We start from the raw sequence: 19,489 nt of genomic DNA on the forward strand, positions 1-19,489 counted from the left end.
TACGAAGCAAGAAAAACAGTTGATTTGCGTAGCCATAATTAGAGAAACAGCTTCGTTTACTTTAACAATCCATTTCAGGTTAAAGATTTAAGCAGATAGTCTCACCTGGAAACCTGAGGGACCAGGCTGTCCTTGCTCTCCTCTCTCTCCAGCAGGGCCCTAAACAGATAATTCATCATCAATAATCACTATCAACATTGATCATAAACCACATTCAACTTTGATGTTTTAGATGGTGGGAACATTGAGCTAAATGTGTCATGTATGTATCTCTGATATAAGTACACTACAAAGGGATAATTTAGGTTTTTTTCTTTTACATCTTACATCTAAAGTTTTCTTTTATTTAGCGCACTGAAACACAAACTTTAAAACAAGCTGAAAGTCTGTGTTTCAGTAATGCCGTCTCACAATGTCCAGACATTTGAGTCAAGGACTTTTTTCCCCCTGTCCATACAGAGCTATCGTCGTCGAGGCAGTCTGGGAAATGGAGATACCGAAGGTTTCTTCAGACGGAGAAAAGGGGAAAGATAATATCAGTGTTGAAGCTATATGGAATGGGATGGGGGAGATAGAAGATACGTACAGAAGGGCCGGAGGGTCCAGCAGGGCCAGTTTCTCCATCTTTGCCAGGCAGACCCTGAGGAGAGGAAGGAAGAGAGGGAGGAGGGAGGAAAGAGGGAGGAGATGCAGGGAGGGGGTGGTCAAATAGATAGATAATAACAGTTAAGCCAAAGGTGATGCTATTAACTAGAAAGACTTCTGATAGCTGTAATAAAGCTTTTCAAGATGCTTCTCATGTGGAAGCTGAACTGCAGAAATAATAGTAGATCAATGGAGAGTCACAGTAGTGAGAGGATACAAAACAACCCACTGATCAAACATGTTCAACTGAATCTGTTTAATAATTACACTGTTATAATAATCATGAACACACTGTCTGCGCTACTTCAGCAGCTACTTCTATTTCTCTACTTTTTAAATAGTGTTTGCGTTCAGCTGTCTAGTCCAAAAAAGCCATGTTTTATGTTGTGAACATGATTCATGATTATGGATATTTTCATATCAGCTGAATGTTTTGTATTTTTTGTATTTTGAAATAACATTACTTGTAAGATCCATTTGGAAGCAGAAAAGGTGAATAACTTACTCTCAGACCAAGAGCTCCACCCAGTCCTTTCTCTCCAGACTTGCCAGGTTCACCCTAATCACAACAGAAACAAAATGCAGCGGTTGGTCACAGAAATTTGCTCCGTTCTGCATCTATTTTGAGAGGAGAGTGGGTGAAATGTCATAAAACTGTTCAGCAGCACTCCAGGTGTTGCTGAACATGTGGAGTTTCTATTCTTGATTCAGGGACTTATTTTTAGAGACGAGAAATAAAATAAATCAACCAAGACAACCAAACATGTTCTATTGGCCCAAAATCTATAATTAGGTGAGAATTTGCTCCTATATAGATTACACCTTTATCTTGTTCACGCATTCACAATTTATGCTTTTTATATAATCACTCACAGTTGCTCCCTTGGGTCCGGGGAATCCCATGACACCCGGCTGTCCACGGGTTCCCTGTGGGCCGGGGGGTCCTGGACGACCGTCCTCACCGGAACCTCCCTGGTCAAGTAAAGTCATGTTATTATTTATTTACAGAGCACATTTAAGAACTACAAATGATAACCAAAATGTTTTTACAGAGAAATCATCAAAGTACTGTGGTCATGATAACATTTGTGGGGAGTAAAAAGCAATTAGAAAAAGATAGTGTGATAGTCTGATAGTGAGCGGCAAGAGCCAGCCGAGGAAAATCCAATCACACTTGGATTTATACTGGGGATGTGGAATGGAGAGGGGTGATTGGGTGATTGGGGGAGGGGGTCTATCAGAGAAATGTCCAGCATGGCCCCAAGATACGGTTACTCAATTTATTTAGAATTTCATTGCTCCTAAATAAATAAATGAATAAATGAATAGACCCCACAGGGGTAAACTAGGAAAGCATGGAAGCCAAGAAAAAACAGGTAAAATAATCCCTCAATCATAATCAGTCTGACCATATGCCAGTTCAGCCAGTCACACAATGAAACCACTGCTTAATATGTCGGTAAGCCATAATGTTTGAAATGAAACACAGTCACAGCAAACATGAAAATAATGTTGATTTAGCCAACATAAAAAATGTGAAAAAATGCAGCTCTACCTTTTCAAAGTGCTTCATGTTTATCAAAAAATGCGGGATGTATGATAAGCATCAGCTACACAGACAACATGAGGAACCAATCGATTGAAAACTATTCAGTTCATGGAGGTTTCAGTGAAGAGCATTTTTATAGGACTTTCCACTCAGTTAAGAAATGATGAACAATGGGAGCACGTCTAAGGACCAAGTGGAGCTGAGAATGATCTACAATCAATCTACAGTGTGTGAGACTCTATAGAGCGCGGTGGATAATGAGTGGATACGTCTCCTGCGATCCAATTTGATTAAACCACTTATGAGTCATTACGTTAGGAGAGCACATTTGGTCAAATTAGAGGTCTCTCCCTGATTGTTCTAAATATAATATAAAAAGAAAAAAAACACACAGCCTGTAATTCTGAGTGAGGTGTGATTATTCCTGTTGATTTACAAAGACGCAACAACCGCATTACAACAAAAGTGCACTCACAGAAGGTCCAACTTTGCCTTGAGGACCAGCGTCACCAGGGCGTCCAGTCAGGCCCTGTCAGAGAAAGAGAACAGACACACAGACGAAATCCGCATGAGTCATCAGACCCCTCCATGCAGGCACATGCTAAAGAAAGGTGGGAACATATGGCACTGTGGGAAACTGAATTAACACCTCTGATTGGCTCTGTGTGCATCAGTTCAACACCTACTGATGGAAATGTAAAATATAAATGAGTATATATAGATAAATATTTAAGGTAACTAGCTTTAACGGCCTCGATTCCCTACAGTTGCTTTTTTTTCAAACTTCCTCTGTGCTGATGGTACACGAATATTAACTAACACTTATTTTGCTGTTGGGTAATTTAATCACTCCAGGGGGAAGCGCAAATGCTGTCCAGTGGAAACCATTCACAACTGTATTCTCGGGGTTATCTCAGCTAGGAATTAGAGATTTTCGAAAGTAAGTTTGAAAATGAGAAGAATCTTGAGGTGTGTCCTGGTGCAAATCTAAAACAGAGAGCCAGGGCTGCAAACTGGAACTGGAAAGATGTCAGGAAGGTAGAATTTAATGGAAAAATGCAGTCGGTTGCATTGCAGGTTCCAGCGTGTTTGGGAGCAAGGGACTAAAACTGATGATATCTGGGCTGCTGCTGATTCAATTCTGACTCTTTCTCTGAATCTATTTTGAGTCTCACAACTTTAAGGAGGTGCAAAAGTCGATCGCCTCACTCTTTAAAGGTGCAATATATGGGATTTAGAACATTGATATAGCAGCAAACAATATTTGCTTTGTAAAGATATGGGGGGTAATGTCTACGTGAGCAGAGAATGTTACTCCACCTCTCTTGTGTTGTAGTCGGAGAAAAATGTTCTTACTTCTTAATATAAATTAACATTTTAAATACCCATTGGAATAACTAAAACATGCATTGTCACAAAGCATCAAATGGGGACAGCAATGGGATGGTCAGCTGAGAATTAAAATTCAACAATGAGTTAGGACAAGCCCAGATCTTCAGCAAGATAATAATTTGCTAAATATCACTGCAGAATGGATAAGATCTGGCATTGTGTGTATTGTATTGATACTAAAATCACAGATTATTTTCTTATTTCTGTATGTTTTAAAGCAAATTTCTGCAGATCATCAACATCCATATCTGTGGTACTATGAATAAGGGAATTGCTTACTCTGGCACCGGGCAGACCAGACTCTCCAGGACGGCCGGGGTCACCGTTGGCACCCTTGGAACCACTGGCGCCAGAGGGTCCACGCTCACCAGGGGCTCCCTGTGATGGGAGAGAGAGAGAGAGAGAGAGAGAGAGAGAATAAAACAAAGAGTTGGTCACTCAGTCAATCACTTCAATTCTCAAAGCCCAAAGGAAATACGTTTCCCTTATGAAAGTGTGAAGGAGTTTCATTGACCTGCTGGAGATGAGAAGATTAAAGTCTGACACATTCATTTTGGTATGAATGAAACTGTGCGGGGAAGATAATGTTAAATGAGATGCTGTGGTTGGCAATTTGGGACATGTAGGTCACCAGTGCATGATGGGGTTCAGAGCTATGCTGCCATCTTGTGGCCAAAAGGGGGAGTTATGTGTATCACTGCTGCCTGTACGTGAGCTTCAGATATACTGATGAAGAAACAGGAGTGCTGATTTATCATGTACTTCATTGACTCGTTAAAGTTCAGTGTGAACCTTGAAGAGGCACTTCTCTTATTATGCACTTTATCGACACTTTGTGCCGTTTTGTTTGATTTAAGAGTGAATGTGTTGGAGGATTATCTTCCAGAGATCATCAGAGACAACTCAGTTAATAAAATTCTAAATTATGTTTTTGTCCAAAATGATGTAAGTGCATTATGCATCTGAAAGCAATTTTTTCTTAACCTCTTGGGGGATTTTACAATACAGTACATGAGTGAAATATCATGTTGGGAAAATGAACATTTAACTGCTGTTTCTCATTCATGAAAAGGTTACTATACAATTTTGTATAGCTCATTCTTTTATTTTCAAAACATAATTTCTAGGTCTTTGAGAAATGCTTTTATTAAATTGACATTTGTCTTTTCTGCACACATTTTGTTTTACATCAGGTATTTCATCTATAAGTGTCTCTGTGCATTATCCTGACATATACTGAATTGTTGTCTCTTGACAACTAATACCAGACATTTACTAAATTGATCTTTTACAGTTTGTGTTATTGTCACTAATGCTTGTAAAGGTGCCTGAAGGTGGAAATATTTAGTTTTCAGGACCTTTTGCCCAGTTCGTTTTAAATTGGTGGGTTGGTCACATGCACAGGATCAACTGCAATTGACCCTATTCTGCAGAGGTTCACCACCTATAGAGTCTTAACGTTGTGTGGAAGTGGATGCATTTTCTGGGAAGGGGGAGAACCTACAGTAATGTTTACAGGACAGTTTGAATCCCAAAGAGTGCTGACTCTGCTCTCTTAAATGTGCTGCAGCAGTATAATGTCAATTCTTATTCTACAAACACTTTCAATCTAGGACTTATTTCTGAGTTGTGATGACACTACACTACTCTACAGGACTAGAATAGTGGAAGTCTAATCTTCTCCATGGTTGGATTTGAAGGCTACTGAGTGAAATTGAATTACAGTTTATGGTGATGGGATATTTAAGTAGTGTGAGTGCTACAATATGGATCAATATTGGGATTCAGGTGATTCAGAAATGTTATTTTTTCACCACAGTTGACAAAAAAAATATAAAGGAAAACCAATGATAGTATTGGAAAAAGGCTGAGACAAGGCATTGTCTCAGTTTTACAGATTTACACCTGTGACTATTGCAGCATCTTCCTCTGCCAGGTTTGTTTCCTCTAAATGCATCCATGTTCATTTTCAGAGTGGGTCTGTGGTGATGCTCACCTTGGGACCAGCCAGACCGTCTTGACCAGGGAAACCACGGTTACCGGGGGATCCCTAGACAGAAAACACAAAACAAGAGTCAGGGTTATAATTATAAAAAACAATATCTAAGTCACTGAATCTCATTGTGTTCCTGAATCAGCTTCCTAGATGGTGGCCGACAAAATAAGGCTTAATTTTATCAAAAAGAAAATGGCAAATTGAAATTATCCTCATTAAAAATGCAGAAACAGTGTCACTCTCACCAATATTATGTCTAAATGTGCGATATACACACCTACGCAATTCATCGGTGATTCAGCGACAAAAAACGTACACATTTCACTTTGACTTAGGCTGTAAAATAACTTGTTTTCAACCAGTTAGATGGTACTCACTCTCTCTCCAGGAGGTCCAAGTGGTCCAGCAGCACCAGCCTCACCCCTGGGTCCTCTCTTGCCTTCTTCTCCTAGTGGGCCATTAGCTCCCTGCAGACCAACCGGTCCCTGAAAATCACATCCGCAACAGACCATGTTATTGCAGGCAGGAAGGAAGACTTAATGTGAGGAAACATATTTCAACAGCACACAAAGAAACACACATTACTTTTTGTTTATAATGTTTTGTATTTCTCAGAGAAACCCTCACAAGTACTAGGTCCATAGAGATCAACTCATTTGAAGTACCTATAATCTGCTTATTTCAAATACTTGATCTTAAAAGTGTATCATCCACACGTATTATTTGGCTAGATACTGTCCTATAGTAGATATCAATGTTTTGATTTCAATGACTAGGGGAACAATCAGGCACGGAATACAGGGACAAGTAAAAGAAAAACTCACAAATTCTCCTTTAGGTCCAGACTCCCCCTTGAAGCCTGGGATACCTGGGTCTCCCTAAACAAGAACAGACAGATAGATCGGAAGAGAGAAAATAATGATAGAGAGAGGAAGAGAAAGCTGCAGGTTAATATTTGGGGTATGAAATGAGAAGCAAATATAAATCACAAACTGGTTATAAACTTGGACATTGGACCTAAACTGAAAGATTCACTGAGTACGTACAGATGTTCCTTTGGGCCCGAGAGGTCCAGTTGCTCCCTGAGGCCCGGGAGGTCCACGAGGTCCAGGGAAACCAGGAGCACCAGAAATACCAGGAGCACCCTAGAGAGTAAGAGACATGATGTCAGCCAACCATCCATCTGAATGGATGTAGTCTACGATACACTACCACTGGTTTTACTGTAAGTGAATAACACTTACTTAGTGTTACTTAGTGTAACTTTCATGGTAAATAAGAAGACACTGGACCAATGTTTGTGAACTGGTATAAATTCGGCACAATAAAAGCATCAGTGACAACTGCGTAACTTAAACTCACAGAGTTACGCAGTATTACGTTTTCATGATGCGGATGAAAACTCAAAGGGAATTTATGCTGTTCATGAAGCAAATATTCTTAAAACGCCTCTGATTTTGGCTGACCAGTTTTTCATAATCAGAATTTCGTCAAATGATAGCACCCCCCATGGCGGTTGGGCAGGATAAGAGTTGGTTCAGGTTCAGGTGTTTATGTTGGGGGAAACACATATCGGCGAGGAAACAGTATTCAACACAACGCCGGACCTTGCAAGACTGGAATCTGCGATTTATACCACGACCGTGCTGAATACTCGAGTCTGATTGGCTGCAGTGGGTCCATTAAGATCTGATGCCCAAGTAGTTTAAGTGAAACTTGTCTGTTCACCGTTTGAAATGAATGCGCTGGCTGCAAGCATGTGATCATCTAGCGGTAATTTAAAACGTTAGTTCTTCGGTGCTTCATCCGCTGAACACCACAGGGTGGAGAATGAACCACACATTAACCGATCCCCTCACGTCCTATTCACTATTCAACTGCAGCTGGGGTTTGTCAGCCATAGCCAACCCAATGTTACTGACTTTGAATCTTGCGGGCATAGATCTTGCTAGCTTTATGCTAGCGTTATGCTAATCAGGATTTCGTCAAAGTCTAGATGTTGATTTGGGGACAATAACAGGACTATAGCTAGCTAGTGTTAAACATGCTGTCAACTTATATTTACGGTTTAACAACCGTACCTTATGTTATTGACTATTGGTCTTGCTAGCATAACATTTGTTTTCTGGCTCTGAGCTGAGCGGTGTTGATATATCTCCTGTAGGCAAGTCCTATCTAAGGTTTGTCCTATTTACTGGAGTAGTAAACAACGGGATGGCATTGTTCCGGGTATTAGCATACCCTCATGTGTTACCAGGGAAACGGAAACGGAGGTATGGCATGTGTGAAACTTTAGATTTTGGTTGAAAAGTGCATGTAAACTAACAGTCTTAATTTTTTCTTTGACAAGTGACCATGGTATAAGCGGGATAATACCCTTCGAGGTGTCCATAATCAGTTACGATGCAATAGTCCTGGCTTTCTGTCTTTTAAAAGCAAATGTGTCAGATATGCAACGTATGCATTCTAGATCTGTGAGAAAACATCACATACATAACGTCGTTTATGAAAATACCCAGTCAGTGGTAGTCAGTTTGAAACAGTTTTATACTTACAGCTGATCCTTTGGATCCAGGGATACCATCAGTACCAGGGTTTCCCTGTTGATTTAAAGAGACAAAGCAAGTGAATGCAATGTAATGATCATAACTGGCCCTGATTCAGTGATTATTCTGATTGATGATAAAATATCTTGTCCTTCATAGCCTTTCTACAGCTCAGATCTACAAACTATCCATCACCTGCAAACAAACTAAATACAGTAGTTGACACAGCCTCAAAATACATCATGAAATTTAGATGACAACAGGTATTTCCTTTTCAGTAATGCTTTGCTATATATACTACGTTTTTCCTTTCACATACGTGTTCATAGCATCACTTACAGAAGCGCCAGAAGGTCCGGAGGATCCGGGAGTCCCAGACTCTCCACGGGGTCCCTGAGCACCCTCAGGACCACGAGCACCAGTAGGACCAGCTTCTCCCTGGTTAGCAAAAGAGAGGGAAGAGGAAAAACGGTAAGTCATTGAATTAATATGCTAGCAAAGTTCTTGGGAAGTTTAAGTACATCATAATTGGCAATTAGGTAAAATAAAACAGACAAATCCCACAGAAAACAAACTTCAAATTACAAACTTGAACTGAGTTTACCTTTTAGTTTTTTTTTAAATCAAATCAAATAGTCTCAAACATGAATCAAGGGAAGGCTGTTAAGGAACATAAACACAACCCTAAAGGTAGAAATACAAAGAAAATTGTCTCAACAAAATTTTGTGTGTCCATTTTAGGTTAGAAAACAAAACAAAAAACTGTATACATATGTGAAAGATTAACTCATCCAATAAGATTGATTAACTTCAAAATAGAAAGTTTGAAAGAGTGTTCTTAACATACTTGTGACATTAGCTGTAATCGTGCAGTCAGAAGAGTATAAATAGCATACAATATGAAAAAGCTGTCTTAGTAAGATCTGGAATCCACCGTTTAATGGTAAACTGCTTTAACTGTGACAAGACATAAATAACAGAGTACATTTCTGAAGTACTTGTACTTTACTTGAGTAGTCTATTTTACTTTTATGCCACTGTATACTTCTACTGCACTACATTTATCTGACAGCTGAACTAAGCTGCTAGCTAAACTGAGGGGGAAATAATCAGTTTTCCCACCGAGACCTCGACTCTGTTCACCGCTCTCAATTTGCTATCTACCTTTACTTCACAGGCTAAGTATCGCTATTTTCCGTTACTAACGTGTATCGAACGTCATGAGTTGATGTCTTTAGGCTCTGTTTTGCTGTAGTTTGTGTGCTTCTGGCTGCAGATTATACTTCGGGGTGATATTTTCTGCTTCTGGCTGCTAATGACTCATCAGCTGTCAATTATTTAGATTAAAGTATTTGCTGAGCCATTCTTCTATTTTGGTTTCAGTTGTTTTGTGTTTTAATATCCTCTTTGTTGCTGTTGTTTTGGGAACTTGAACTTCACATCTCTGTTGTCTGGCTCACAGCCATTTATTAATTACTTCTCTGTCACAGTGGCTGGACAGGAAACACACAAGGCTTTTGCCACAAACATTTTTCTCCACACACTTCATATTCAGCTTAACAGAGACTTACTTCACCTGTAATGTTTAAGTGTTTTATGTGACATCTTGCTTTGTTATTCTTCATACACTAGTTAGGCTGCCTTACATCTAAAGTGTGCTGTTCTATGATTTATGCATTGTATCACTGCAAACCTTTAACTAATACGTATTGTCATCTGCTGCTTTTCATGGCAACAAATTGCCTGGTACTTGAACGTGTCACTTTCTTCCTCTCCCTCTTAGCCTGTTGATGGATTTGGTCCATCTCTATTCTCTAAGTAAGCAGTGTTCTGATGAGGCAAGAGCATAGACACCAAATATATCCACTCTGTATATACACTATTCACATAATAAGAGCTATTTAAAAATAATTCATACATTGCATATTCATTTGAGAAACCTAAAAGCAGATTGTTGTTCAGCAACACATTTTTTTAATGCTTAAGCATTAGTAGCATATAAATGAACACAATTTTCTATTGTCTGTCTTTTAAATGCTCTTAAAAAGTGTGTTATCCAAAGCCATGTGCATACTGTTTTGCAGATCTTATGGTTCAGTATGAAAATATGAACTAACCCAACCTATGGACACTGAGGTTTTAACACACAGGTGGTTTGCAGCTTTTTCAGCATGTTGGTGAATTGAATTCCTACGCTACTGCTGCAGCTTGGTAGACTTTGCAGACTCAATAGTATGACATAATACAGTGTTTGGGAAAAATGGTGACGTAGTGTATACAATTTTCTTTTCCCAAAGCCTGCTGTCACGGCCAATATTTTACTAGCTCTGAAACGAAGGTGAAAAAGGGGACAAAGGAAGGAAGTCTGCCAGTTTGATGGAAATATTCTCAGCCTTTTAGAGGCGATAGCTTGGCTTTTATAAATAAATCAATGCTGAAACTCAACTGGGTAAAAGTTATCTTAGTTAGATCTTTTCAGTTCAGGAGTTTATTAAGTCGAGGTTCAGATAAGTATGTTGTTTTTGTCTAGCTAGCTTTTTATTGTGTTGGTCTTGGGACCTTTTTAACTTCAACACCTTTCTTATAATACTCAGAGAGGAAAAGACTAAAACGAGGCTGCATTTAATGAGCTCTCAGGATCCTGAAGGTGCAACACCATAAAGTAATGTGAGATTTTTAACATTCCTCACTGTGGGACACTTCCTAGAATACTTTAAAGTCAGACAAAGACACACATTTACACACAGGTCTACAGATTCTCCTGCAGACAAACAGTGTTTATGGATGTAAGCTGACACGCGACAGACACACAGACACACAGACACACAGACACACAGACGCACATTTTCACATCTTGAGCCTAGCTTGCCTTGATTACTTCACGGGAAACTCCTGGATTTTGTAAAGAGATACTCCATTTGTAATTCCTAAAAGAATTCCCAAACTATCAAGGGGCTTGAAGAAAGCAAACCACCAGCCCTGGGCCCTCGAGCGCAGAGCAGAGCTGAGCCTGTCTGCCACACAGGAGGGATAAATCAGACGCAAAGCATAGAGAGAAAAGAAGAACTAGACAGTGAGAGGGAGTGGGAGAGGGAAAATAACACTTTTAAACCCCCTCCTCCCTAATTTTCCACACAGATGGCGGCTTAAAGCACTTTTCAATGCAGAGCAGCTGTCTCAGATTTCACTTAAGCATTTCAACTTGTCCCCGTAAAATCCTCCCTGAGCTGTGTACCGCCATTTTCTGAGCTATTAACTGTGATTCAAGAAAGTCTTTTATTCTAACATAGAATACACAAAACCCATCTTTTTGCACCTGCTACATGCAACGTAGTTTTTGTAGAGAAAAAAAAATCCAAAGTAAGAGGTTGGAAGTTCAGTTATGCTGGTTAGTTTTTTTTTTTCATACAGAGGAAGGGACATACACAGTTACTTACTCACTGGCAGAATAACACAACAAAGGAGGAAACAAGGGTACATTCTTTTGGTAACTTTTTTGTCTTACCTTTGTACCAGGAGAGCCAGGGAAGCCTGGAGCTCCAGAGGGACCGACAGGGCCCTACAGAGAGGAAATACATTCTGTCAGCTCAGCTATTAATAACTGACACATCCAGGTGTAGAGGTGTAAAGACTGCTTTTGCACTGCAGAGAGGCTTGTGTGCGGAGAGGTGGGGATGGATTTCATACACAGTAAATCGCAAACCAAATTATGAAAACGAATTGAATGAGACTGAAAATGACACTTACTGGGGGTCCAGCAGGACCGGGCAAACCATCATTTCCACGTGCTCCCTGAAATAAACAATATATTATTAGTACATAGTATAAATCCTTTTTCTTTTATTAATTCCTTTTACACAAGCTATTCAAATCAGGAAACTGGTACAAGCCAACGAATTATTTTGAATTAATACTAAGAATATGCTGCCTAACTCTGTTGTGGACACTAATAAAGCAAAGTGAAGCATCTAATCCATCTGGTTTTAATCAGGTGATAAGTTTGAGATAAAACAACGACACTCACAGCAACTCCACTGGGTCCAGGACGGCCTCTCTCACCAGGCAAACCACGAGGTCCCTGTGAAGGTGAGGGAGAGCAGAAGACTTTATTTAGTTCACCATTATAACAGAGACTGGATTTGTACATATCTTGATTTTGTTTTCACATGTTGTGTTTGTGGTGTCCAGAATTACACACCATCGGTCCAGGAGCGCCATTCTCTCCGGGAGCACCAGACTCTCCCTAAAGAGAGGAAGAGATGTTTGGCTGTTAGTAAAGCAGGGAAACCTTAAATAAAGGCAGAATATTATTAATCTTTGCAACAGCTACTCTTCCTGAAATCAAAGAAAAATAATCTCATACCAATTGTTCCTGTTTATACAGTATTATATAGAGTATTTTGCTATGTTGTATCTAGTTTACTCTGGTCGCCACCGTCGCCACATACAGATAAACATACAGTGAAGCGGTGCCTTAATTAACTAGAAAACAGTGCGTACATGCAAAGAAAAAAATCTCACCTTGGACCCAAGAGATCCAGTCTCTCCCTTTGAACCATCAAGACCTGGATAACCCTAGAAGAAATAGCAGAGGGACAGTTAGGAAAACGATAAACAACCACCTAATTGTCCTGTAAATCATTAATAGTCGACCAGCACACTCACTCTGTGTCCCTTGATGCCGGGCAGGCCAGGAGTTCCTGGGAATCCACGAGCTCCCTATGACGCAAGAGGAGAGATGATGCAGGAGATTAACAAACAGTCAGCGACCTTTTTGATATGAAGCGCCCTTTTTAAAATGTTTAAAAGTTTAATTATAATACAACATCAAAATGTAAATCTCCAACAGATATGTCATTTTGAGTTGAAATCATTAACCCTACCAACCTCCCAACAATATTGTTCATCAGCAATTAACTTAACAAATTCTGCGAAGAAGGCAACAAGTACTAGCCAGTCAGAGGCAGAGTAGGGCGGGTCTTTGCGGAATAAGAGTGGGGGAAAATTCAATCAAAATAAAGCAAATAACAGGCCACGCAGCTGTCATTGACTGTTAATCTGGCATGTGGATAAGAGGGCACTTAAAACATTTCCAAAAAACTCTTGCACACTTATTGCTAGTGTGCCATTGGTTAAGCCAGGCGTGCCTACCCCAGCAGAGGGAAAGAAGATGAAGCTTAAAGTGTAAAATAATGTCGCTAACAAGATGTCCTTCACTGAGTGGGCGCCAGATGACATCAGGATAGATTTCCCCCCACATATTAAACAACTTTTAAAGCAGTTATTTAAATTAGGTTATCTATTGAAATGTACTTTTATAGTTCAGTTTTGGCTCCAACTAATATTAGCCACATGGGATCCTCAGACCAAAAAGAAAAATGCACTAAATCTTGGCTTGAGATGATAAATGACTCATTCTGCAACTCATAATGTAATTACCATTAAAGTAATTTACAGATATGAACTCTCTAATCACAATCTAGAAACACTCCGTCAACACAGTGATCCATCATTAATGTCAGTTTTAGTGGGTGGATAGCTGCTTTATGGTATAATCAATGTAAAGTGAATATAAGTAAAAGTACATTGTCAGTTTGAATTGAATATGTTATTCTGAAGTAACAGCGTCACTATTCAGTTCAGATAAAAGTTGTGCAGTTTCCCCAAATCAGGCTGGTTGTAGATCACCAGAGAGACCAACAATACAACCTTGCAGTAAGTGAGACTCCTCTTAATCAAAATGTTCAGTGCTTTAAAGCTGTCAGTATGAATCAACACGCTGAGAAGTCTCACCTGAGGTCCGGCAGGTCCACGGTCACCTGATTTGCCAGACTTGCCGGCCTCACCCTGAAACAGAAACAGAGAGGAAAAGTTATGTTAACATATTTAGAAAAAACAAGTGAATACATGAATTTCAATTGCTCCTTTTAGAAATAAAATATGGTACTGTATATTTAATGTAATTGATGCAATGGTGGGAGTGAGTGCTCCTAGTGGACACAATGTGACGTGTAATGTCTGCTGCCATCATGTGGCTAAAAGTAGGAATTACATTTATGATGTCTATGATCCCTGTGTCAGGTAAAAAAGCTAAATGTCAAATAGATGTTGAACAAATAAATAAATAAATGTAAGCTCCAATAAAAGATCCGTCCATTGTTTCCATGTCTGACTGATGCAGTCTGAGTCTAATCAATATAATAATACCATGAATATGGTAAATGCCTACATGTATGGCATCGATGGTTGTCTCTCATAGTACTGTCATAGCTGCTGTGTTAGTTTAACCAAGAATTGCAAAGTCCATGGACTGTTATTTTTGTATTCAAACAATACATACAGTACAATGTAAAATACATTTGCACATTTTTTAATCCTGTATTTCCTATGGTGGTATAAAAATGGTTGAAAAAAACATTCAGATACAAAGGCAGTAAGATCTAATTATCTAATCTAACATGAAGAGCTAACAGAGACCAATAACGTCAATTCATAATGGAGACACTGTTATTTGTACTCTATGACTGTATCCTTAAATCAAATGAATACAAATGTGTTTCATATAAATATTAAGTGTCAAAGGTCAGGTATGAGAAATTAATACTAATTCACCTACAGCATGATAAACATGACACAGTATTTCTGTAGGGGGAGTCAGAAAAGGCCACAACAGCATTTATTTATTTTATGTCAAATTTAGAGGACATTATATTTTACAGAGTACATCCACAGGAGATGATATGAGGAAAGCCACTAAATAAGCTTCACTATGTATCAGCCTTGTCTGAGTTCCTAGTTGTTGGTAATATATATAACAGTTTTACACAGTTGTGACAGACACACTTACATCATCTCCAGGTTTTCCAGAAGGTCCGGAGGGGCCACGGGGACCCAAGGGGCCCTATTAGTAAAGAGAAAACAAGCAAAGGTGAGACACAAGTTCCCATGCATAACCAACAGAGGGCAACATCACATAGTTCAGACTCATCATTCTTAGCATGTGGTGACAACTCCTGCTCTCTCTCACTTTACAGACAGCGCTGAGTTACACTCGTTGACTCAAGCTTCCATTAACAATGTGTTTACTACCGTTAATCATGAACAGCTGTGGCAGTTTTGTCTGACATTGATTCAAAATGATATTATCTTGCTGATCTAAATCACAATGACATTTGTTTTCTGATTAATGTGAGCCTCTGTATAAAAGCACATCAAAGTAATGACATTACTCGACAATAATGACAATATAATGATTCTTAATGAGATCAGAATCAGCAGGATTTATTGGCGAGATTAGACCAAAAAGAAGGAACAAATACATCAATATCCTCTCCTAAAATCCTGAGTACAACTTTCAGATGTTTGTCACTTAATGTGTGCTGATATGTCGATTGGTTCTGCTATTATTTTTCAATCTAAATTACTTTCCTCCCTGTTTCTTTGTGTCTTTGACGAAGCAGAAAAACAACGTTGAAGTGCTAATGTTGAACAACACACTGGCCTGCGACAGCATAAATGAGGTTATAATACCAATAATAATTCCAAACATCTTGTTGCTAATGTTCTGCTCTTGTGATTTCAAAAGCTGAAATGATCGCTGGTCTTCACAAACACGTGTGTGACCCGTCTGCAACTGTCAGGTTATTTTCTGGATGGAAGCTTGATTTTAATCACACATAATGATCATAATACAGAGGCTGCACATCTGAACTCCACAGGAGCAGATTAACACAGCAGTGGGGAGACTCTGCCTGTATTGTCTACTGACTGAGGAAACAGGACGGACAGGGGAGGGTGGACAGTGTGATTTCTGGAAGCTTAGTTAGGGGTGATTGAGGGTAGAGCTGGGGCAGCAAGGAGGGAGAAAACTAAAAGTAGGACTTGTAAGAAGAACAGAAAATGAAAACTAAATAAAAGGCGATTGGTCTTCTGTCTTAGAGGAGTTATTTGAGGGGTATGGCATCATCTGAAAGAGCAGGAGGGGTGCAACAAACACTGGAAGCTGTCAGTGAGAAGATGGGCGAAAGAAAAAGAGAATCTTGGGAAATCTGCAGATCCGCTGAGGGCCAGAGGGCCAGTTCAGGCTTCACACAGATTTGGGTTTGAGACACGGGAATTGCAAGCATTGACTGAAGAGGGTTGTAAATGTTGAAATTGAAGGAGCTGGCTGGTTTAAATAGAGGAGGATATAGAAGTACGCGGTGAGCAATGAAAGCTTAGAACGTGTTTGGAGACTTTATGGAAATGTATTTTAGCTGTAGAGAGGTAGCAGCGGCTGAAGTTTCCACATGAAGAAGAAAAGACGAAGATAACAAAGGAGAGGAAGCTTATAGGCTTTATGTAGAACAAGTATTTATAATAAACCGTGTAGTGAGGACTGGAAGGACTGGTACTCTTTAGGATACTTACAGACTGTCCGGGCTCTCCAGCCTCTCCTGGGTTGCCTTGGAAACCTTGTGGGCCCTGGGATGTACAAAGAAGAGAGAAGCTGTTTGATGAGAGTGAAACTTTAGATCTATTCATCAGTTAGCAGATAGACAGGAAATGTATCACCAACTATTGAAATACCATTTTAAGTAACTTTTTAATCAAAAATACCAAAGAATTCACTGGTTCCAGCTTCTCAAACATGATTGTCTGCTGGTTTCATTCATCGTCTGTAATAGTCGATTCAATATCTTTTGACTTTTGTACTGTTTGTTGGGCAGCTTGGAAATTACTAAAGTTTTTTATAGCAATCAATTGATGATCAATTATTCAGAAAAAATAGGCTACAGAAAATCTGATAATGATAGAAGTTAGTTGCGGCAATACATGTTACTTGAAATGACAATAGTTATATAAAGGATGTAATACAGATTGGTTATGTGGTAAATCTGTTTAATTTGTTGTTCAATTTAATTACATATCTTACTTTACAGTTTAAAATGAAAAGTTAGTTGAATTGCAATACAAATACATTCAACAATATCGATGTCATAGGCACCAGCAGCAGTACAGAGTAAAACTATATCAACAATTATCAAAAACTACTTCTTTATAGTACTGTACACTGTATCTCTGTGTCTGTTCGTCTACGTTGTCACACTGCAGCTTCTCTAAATTACACTACTTCCCTACAAATGTCACATCACCTCTTTCGAGAAAGTCTAAAAGCAGTCAAAGGTGTCCAAAGAGAAAATCTGTCTCTCCAAATGTGGGTTCGGGGTGATTAAACCATCAAGTTGAGGCATGTCAGATGGCATTGCCTACAACTCAATAGCTTTACTCAGGAGGCTGGGAGGGCTCGAAGGGCTACAGGTAGATTTCGGTGCGGGCAAGAGCAGAAAAAGGTGTAAGCCCAGTAGGCTCTGTGAAATGTAAATTGTCAGGTGTAGAGGAAAAAGCCCCCTAGTCTGCAGCTGTGAGACTTAAGTGTTCTCCGTGTGCACAGGGCTGCGTGTAGACATTTATCTCTAACATCATGTGCTATGCTCTCCTTGTCGGAGTGTGCAAAGTGACTGGTCATTTTGGGGTCATTATTGTTATTGAATACACTCAGGGGAAGTAGACAAGGTGGCGTTTGTACACGGCAGCAAGCACATGACTGTTATGATATTAAGCCTGGCCGGTCTGTGGTTGTACACCGGATCTAGTCTGCAGGTGCATGCGGCTCGTGTGTTGTCTGGGGGCGAACAGGAGGTACTTACAGGTGATCCGCTGGGGCCAGGTGGTCCTCTGGGACCCATAGGGCCCTGAGGGAGAGAAAAGAGACAAAGGACACAACATTAGGCTAACGACATTTAATCACATCCTTTCGAAATACACACTGTTTAACTACACAAAGACATAAAACACTAGTGCACAATTATTATTTCTTTTCAATTGCAATTCTGAGAACGGCCGAGTTTTTGTCGACTTGAATTCTGTCAGAAGCTATAAGAACAACATCACCTGCTTTGCCCTGAAGCGACACAAAACTCAACGGCTCTACTTGTCAAATCCATAAATCGCTTGAAATTCCTCAGCTGCATTTGGACTTTCTCTCACTCTTCATCTCTTTCTTTTTTCTGTCAACGCCCCCTCCTCCTTCTCTCAGCTCTTTTTCCCACCCGTTGCGTGTTTCTATAGTTCAAAGGTCCCCAGTGGTAGTGCTCTACAGGAGGGTTTGAACTCTATATGACTTCTTACACTTTGACATTTAATGTGAAACAACATCGAACTGAACTGTTGCATAAATGTTTCATGCGTAGAAGTTAGATTTCGGAAATTAAATCAGGAGATGAGATCTTTTCAACTAACTTCCATCAGACTGAACCGAATCTGCTCTGCGAGAACTGCTGGCTGGAGTTACATGCCAAAGTAATTTGTACTACAACTTCACGCATCGCTGCCCAACAAGATTACATTCTGTGGAGGTGATGAGCCAGATATCCATAGCTTTTTCTCTCTGTCTGCCTTTTTATCTTACACACATGCACAAAGAAAATCAGCTGTTCAAGGAACGTTTGGACTGTCGAAGTTGGTGTCGATAGAGCTTCACAAAATTCAAAGTTCCTCAGTGAAAAAACGTCTGGATTCAGATTACTTGTGACAGCTTTTCCCAAACATATTCCTTTCAGTAGGCTTGCTTTTATGAACCCACATTTTAGCTTCATGGTTTTACTTAAATAAATCAAGGATGGCAGCCAAAGAAAATGTCACAGCGCGGCACAGTGGTCCTCAGAAACGAATGAAAGTCACCTTTCAGTGGGTGTGGGAAGCCTTTAACCAGCGGATAGAAACTTATCAATGGGGCTCTATATCTTCTGGACTTTTGAATGTGTGTTTGAAAGACATGCACGGTTATGTGTGTGTGCATACATTTCAGTAGGTGCGTTGTTTGAGTGTTTGGTTATGTAGGTGATACGAGTAGGAGTATGAGGGGTTATAAGACTTGTGATTTAACATGAGTCCAGTCTGTTCTTTCACTGCTCACCCCAGCGGGCCGGCGGACGCCAAAGTAAACGTGGGCTGGCTTCAAAAGGACCCAGTATTGTGGCAAGCTCTCAGACAGACATGTGGAAGGACAGTCAGCAGGAGTGAAGCCACACAAACTGCTGCTAGCTGTTGGGATCTGATCAACCCCCCCCCCCCTCTCTCTTGGCTTCTTAAACTTCAGCTGGGCTGAGAGTCTGCCCAGCTGCTCTGTGGCTCTCTAAACCAAAATAGCTCCCAGTGTGCTCCTCGCTCCATCTCGGGCAAGCTGCCATGCCTTACCCCAGCAGCAGTGGTTTTTCATGGGCTTGACGTATAATGATGATCAATGGCTGTTTCCTCAATTTATAAAAAGGACTCCTCTGTACTCCATGTGAGGTGTTTATTTTCCATCAGGACCCAGAA

At 40.0% G+C, this 19,489-nt stretch overlaps 1 protein-coding gene across 1 annotated transcript in view; it reads right to left on the reverse strand.

Moving 5' to 3' along the window:
* Positions 1-19,489, reverse strand: part of col2a1b (collagen, type II, alpha 1b) — a gene marked incomplete at its 5' end in the record, with an annotated part of 45,092 nt that overhangs the window by 15,636 nt on the left and 9,967 nt on the right. The window contains 22 exons of the mRNA XM_079156896.1: positions 106-159; positions 587-640; positions 1,151-1,204; positions 1,519-1,617; positions 2,670-2,723; positions 3,866-3,964; positions 5,583-5,636; positions 5,960-6,067; positions 6,407-6,460; positions 6,629-6,727; positions 8,138-8,182; positions 8,468-8,566; positions 11,634-11,687; positions 11,876-11,920; positions 12,153-12,206; positions 12,327-12,371; positions 12,650-12,703; positions 12,794-12,847; positions 13,922-13,975; positions 14,976-15,029; positions 16,538-16,591; positions 17,818-17,862. Of these exons, the coding sequence (XP_079013022.1) occupies positions 106-159; positions 587-640; positions 1,151-1,204; positions 1,519-1,617; positions 2,670-2,723; positions 3,866-3,964; positions 5,583-5,636; positions 5,960-6,067; positions 6,407-6,460; positions 6,629-6,727; positions 8,138-8,182; positions 8,468-8,566; positions 11,634-11,687; positions 11,876-11,920; positions 12,153-12,206; positions 12,327-12,371; positions 12,650-12,703; positions 12,794-12,847; positions 13,922-13,975; positions 14,976-15,029; positions 16,538-16,591; positions 17,818-17,862 (1,386 nt within the window). The remainder of the gene's footprint in view (positions 1-105; positions 160-586; positions 641-1,150; positions 1,205-1,518; positions 1,618-2,669; positions 2,724-3,865; positions 3,965-5,582; positions 5,637-5,959; positions 6,068-6,406; positions 6,461-6,628; positions 6,728-8,137; positions 8,183-8,467; positions 8,567-11,633; positions 11,688-11,875; positions 11,921-12,152; positions 12,207-12,326; positions 12,372-12,649; positions 12,704-12,793; positions 12,848-13,921; positions 13,976-14,975; positions 15,030-16,537; positions 16,592-17,817; positions 17,863-19,489) is intronic.

The sequence above is a fragment of the Pholis gunnellus genome (genome assembly GCF_910591455.1).
Source record: "Pholis gunnellus genome assembly, chromosome: 3".
Classification (NCBI taxonomy): domain Eukaryota; kingdom Metazoa; phylum Chordata; class Actinopteri; order Perciformes; family Pholidae; genus Pholis; species Pholis gunnellus.